This window comes from Microtus ochrogaster, unplaced genomic scaffold, assembly GCF_000317375.1.
Source record: "Microtus ochrogaster isolate Prairie Vole_2 unplaced genomic scaffold, MicOch1.0 UNK6, whole genome shotgun sequence".
Lineage (NCBI taxonomy): Eukaryota > Metazoa > Chordata > Mammalia > Rodentia > Cricetidae > Microtus > Microtus ochrogaster.
Window position 1 is genome coordinate 62409 of NW_004949104.1, and position 5336 is coordinate 67744.

Below are 5336 nucleotides of genomic sequence, written 5' to 3' on the forward strand. Positions count from 1 at the left end.
AAGAAGAAGAAAAATTACAAGAGGTTAGCAAAACCTTTCACTCCCAGATGGAAATTCCAATGTCAGCAAAGATATAAAAAAACAAAATTCAGGTAAATTGCCAGTGGACGCTTAAGTTAGTAAAGTACTTCACAAAGGGATAGTACCAGATCTAGCAATACTTAAAATCCCAGAGCTGCTGCACTTCTGTAATTCCATTCTTAGATTTATACTGAAGACAAACACAAATGAAACAGCAAATGAGGCTGTTTATAATAGCACTGTTTTTAATAGCAACAAAGTAGAGTACACAAACTGGGGCTTATTCATACAACAGAACAAGAGACAGTAATTAAAATGGACAAATTAGCCCTAAAGAATTAACATGGTTAAGTCTCCAAAACTGCTGAAGAAAAATCTAATGGGCTGTGGAAACAGCTTAGTGAGAAAAGCACTTGCTACATAAGCCGACAAACAGTTTGGATCACTAGAACCCACATGAAAATCCTGAAGTGATGGAACTGCTACAATTATAAGGAGTTGCTGCTCATAAGTGTGCAAGCCACCTAGTGGGAAACACACAGCACAGCAGAAACAGAAAAGACCTTGCCTTACAGCAAGGCGGAGGGCAAACACTCGAGCTGAGCTGCACCACTAGTCATCATACACTCCTTTATCTACATGAATATTGTTGAAATTATTATCCAGAATATTTAAATATTTGTTTATTTTACATTACGAATTCCACGCTTTAACTTTTTCTAATTATTAAAATATTTTTCACGTTTTTTCATAGTTTATGAAATTCAAAGCTAAAAGTCAACTATGTTAGTCTGCAACAGGAGAAGAAAACATTAATGTGAAGCTCTTACTTGCTGGGTTTGTCTAAATTCTTCTAGTAGCTTCAGTGCCATATCATAATCTTTCAGCAAATGGTATGCAATGGCATATCCAATCCAGGAAGCACGCTGTGTGGGGCGCAACTGAAGAAGCTGGTATCTTGTCTCCTTTGGGGGAAAAAATGTTTTTCTCTTTTAAAATTCTTTATCTAAAGTGTTTGTGTTTCATCTGAATTTTAAGAATCTTTAATAACACTGCAATTAATTCAATCAACAAGTATGAGTTCCAAAATAAAGATAAGATAAAACAAGATAAAATGTGTTTTACATTTCTCATCTAAATTAAGTCTCTGTATTGGTAACATTAATGCCTTGTAAAGCTCACTGTGAGGCTCACTATGAACTAGACTGTGAGGCTCCTGTCTTTGGTACCTTGTAAAAGCTACCTACATATAATAAAAATGTCTTCTGATAAAATATCTTACAGAATTAAGACAGTTTTTTATTACAGTAGATTTTTAAAAATATATGAAATTAGCTCATTTACAATGTTTTACATGTTTTCAGCAAGTGCCACTGCTTGCAGACAAAGAGTCTCACGGATAATGTGAACTATAAAGAAATCTAGAAAATATCTATTTAGCTTTGTTGAGTCTATCCCATGGCTGCAGAGGTGCCAAGAGAGGCCTCCTTTCAGGTCCTCTCAGCTGTCTGGCCCCTTTTTATAGACCATCAAGTTAATCACTTCATTTTACTTTTCACTCGTTCTCTGTCACTCACTCTATTAACATATGAATCAGATTTTTTTTCTCTGGCACATTCAATACTGCTACCGGCAAGTTACAAAGAGTTACTAATCTAACTGCCTATCTTCTTAGCCGCAGAATCTCCTATCCTCAATGATCTCCACCCATTCCAGGAACCCACTTGCCCACCCACACTCTTTGAACCTTTACCAACCCAGGAAACAAATTCAGGCGCCTCATCCTCTAGCCACTGCTCCCCCTCCGCCAAACACTTCACCTCTACTTTTGTTCTCTGACATCAACAGTGTGCTCAACAGTGTTATGCCATCCTACACAAGCTAAAGTCATCTGAGAGGAGGGAACCACAATTAAGAAAATGCCTCCACAAGATTAGGCTGTAGGCAAGCCTGTAGGCCAGCCTCAAACTCAGAGATTCACCTGCCTCTGCCTCCCAAGTGCCAGGATTAAAGGTATGTGCCACGACATTTCTGGACATTTTCTTAATTAGTAATCAACGGAGGAGGGACCAGCCCACTGTGGGTGGTGCCATCCCTGGGCTGGTGGTCCTGGGTTCTATAAGAAAGCAGGCTGAGCAAGTCAGGAGAAGCAAGCCAGTAAGCAGTACCACTCCATGACCTCAGCATCAGCTCCTGGCTCCAGGTTCCTGGCTGACTTTCTTCAATAATGAACAGTGCTGTGGAATTGTAAGCTAAACAAAACCTTTCCTCTCCAAGTTGCTTTGGTCATGTGATTCATTACAGCCACAGTCACCCTAACAAGATACCCAGTATCTCTAAGTCCACAGTCCCTTTGTTTTCAGGGCCTGCTCTCTTAACTTACTCTATTTCATAATCCAGTTCAACAGCCAATCTTCTTCATTTCCATTCCTCACTCCTAAAGATAACTAATTTTTTCAGTTTTCTTTTATTTTTATGTTATATGTCATTGCCTGTATGTGTATATACATACTACATGTATGCCGTCTGAGATCAGAAAAGGGCACAAGATGCCCTAGATCTGCAGTTTCGGTCAGTTGTGAACCACCATGTGTGTACTGGGAACCAAACCCAAGGGTCCTATGCAAAAACAACAGATGCTCCTAACCAGGAGCCATCTCTCCAGTCCCATCTTCCCATCATACCCAAGCACTGCTGAAGACAACATACACACACTTTGAAAAATGTCATGAAGCCCAGCAAAGCCCTTGAATCTGGCAAAACATGGGCTTAGGAAGAAGCAAATGATTTATTTAAAGAGAACTAATCACAGTTCATAGTTCCTTCACATAAGAAACTGAGGAAGCCAAACATGGTACACTCTTGAACATTTTAGTTCCAATACTCAGAAGACAGAAGTGGGCAGTTACCTATGAGTTTGAGGCTAGCCTGGTCTTCTTAAGTTCCAGGACAGCCAGGGTGTCACAGTGAGAAAAAACATGAAAGAAGCCAAGGGAATCCTCTTCCAGACAGACTGACTAAGACACTGAAGAGAAGAGGCATGTGGGGCAGATGCCCAGCAGGGAACGGCGGGGGAAGCATGAGGAGTGTGAACTGTGTAAGATTTCTATATGGAGCTGGAGCAATAGCTCCATGGCTAAGGGCACACACTGCTTTTGCAGAAGACCTGAGTTCAGTTCCCAGTACCCACATTGGGCAACTCACAATTGCCTGTAACACTAGCTCCAGGAAATCCAATGCCCTCTTCTAGCCTCCATAGATGCCTCAACACACATACGCTCAAACACGCACAGACACAATACCAAACATATAACTGAAAAATGCATCTTAAAACACCACAAAACTCTTTATGGCAATCCTTTCCACATTATTTTATATTTGCTAACCTATAAAAAAGCTAACCAACGTTTAGATTTCAATAAAGCTGAACATCAAATCTACATTTAGTTTAGCAACAATGTTCCAACCAAATGTATCCAACCAAAAAGACAATAGTTTAATACTTGCGCACCAAGATAATCAATTCTTTTAACAGTGCAAGTGTGTGTGAGCAAGTGTGCATGTGCAACAGCACACATATGGAAGTCAGAAGACTTTAGAAGGCTGTTCTCTCCCTCCACACTGTAGGTCCCAGGGACACTTTATCCGCTGGGTCACCCCGAGTTGGCCTTATTTAATGCTCAAACATGAAATTCTGTAACTTTTATCATAGGAAGGTCCAAATGGCTGTTCTTCTACTATAGATTCTAATGAAGCAAATGCACACCATCTTGCCTTAGGCTTACTTCATTCCAAATTCACATGCTTTTAAAAATTTATTCTTGGGGGCTGGAGAGATGGCTCAGTGGTTAAGGGCATTGCCTGCCCTTCCAAAGGTCCTGAGTTCAATTCCCAGCAACCACATGGTGGCTCACAACCATCTGTAATGAGGTCTGGTGCCCTCTTCTGGCCTTTAGGCATATACGCAGACAGAATATTGTATACATAATAAATTTTTTTTTTAAATTATTCTTTATGCCAAATGTGGTGGCACACACCTTTAATCCCATGACTTAAAAAAAAATAACCTTTGTATTAAAAAAAAGCACATTTAACACTACTTACTCGATAGCCTTCAAGGTCTCTCATCTGAATCTGTAAGAGAGAAAGATCCCGCAAGATTTGCAAATTATCTTTATCTAATTTGAGGGCATTTCGGTAACACTTAATAGCTTCTTCATACTTCTTATCCGAACGCTGCAGGAGGCCATAAACATGCCAGCCTATTAAGTTAAGGAAATACACACATTCACAGACACAATATACTATGCAACAACATCAACAGTATTTTATCTGGGGCTGGAGAGATGGCTCAGTGGTTAAGAACATAGCCTGCTCTTCCAAAGGTCCTGAGTTCTATTCCCAGCAACCACATGGTGACTCACAACCATCTGTAATGAGGTCTGGTGCCCTCTTCTGGCCTGCAGACATACACACAGACAGAATATTGTTTATTAATAAATAAATAAATATTTAAAAAAACAGTATTTTATCTGTAATTTGCTTCAGAATGATCTGGAGACAGAGGGAAAAGTCAGTGAGAAACAGGCAACTATGAAACCAGCTGAGCCTTGACTGTTCAAGCTGAATGATGGGGACACAGTGGTTCAATGTTCAATTTCTTCCATTTTGTAGATGCTTGAGATCTTTCCATATTTTTAGTTAGTTAAATATTTAGTTATAATATTTTTCTATGCTCTATCTCCTTGCTTTTTAAACCAAACATCTCAAAATTCGCTTATATAAAAACTGTGATTTTCTTCTAAAATAACTTTATATTTATCCAATTCTAAGTAATATACCTACTAATTAATTCACTGATAATATTAAAATACACAAAATGGTTTTATTAACTTAGTGTATCTTAGGGAAATAAACACCCAAAGCTAAAAACTACCATACTTACACAGCCTCTCTCTTCACTTTGGGGTAAGCACTGGGGTAAGAAAATAAGCATTTAGTATTTTGAGAGATCCCTAAGTTAAATATGTGCAAATAGGGAGACCATGCATGCTGAATACTAGCTAAATGAATTAAATGTCAGATACACAATGGCATTATGTGTAAAAGACTAAACATGGGAAAAGAAATGAAAATTCCAACAATCTTCTAAGTTTTTTTTATAGTTTACATATTGAAACACTAGCCAATGTCCATCTGTCCGCTTTCCTGTACCAGGGGCCACACCCAAGGTGTCTGCGCACACTGGGCAGGGGCAGGCACTCTGCTACCAAGCTACAGAGCCAGCTAAACTTCTTTTAAAATAGGTTTCTAGC

General features: G+C 39.1%; 1 protein-coding gene across 1 annotated transcript in view; it reads right to left on the reverse strand.

The window, feature by feature from the left end:
• Naa16 (N(alpha)-acetyltransferase 16, NatA auxiliary subunit) overlaps positions 1 to 5336 on the reverse strand; it is a 54740-nt gene that overhangs the window by 41804 nt on the left and 7600 nt on the right. Inside the window, exons 4-5 of the mRNA XM_005366039.3 lie at positions 4126 to 4283; positions 852 to 986 (exon numbers count right to left, since the gene is read on the reverse strand). Coding sequence (XP_005366096.1) covers positions 852 to 986; positions 4126 to 4283 — 293 coding nt within the window. The remainder of the gene's footprint in view (positions 1 to 851; positions 987 to 4125; positions 4284 to 5336) is intronic.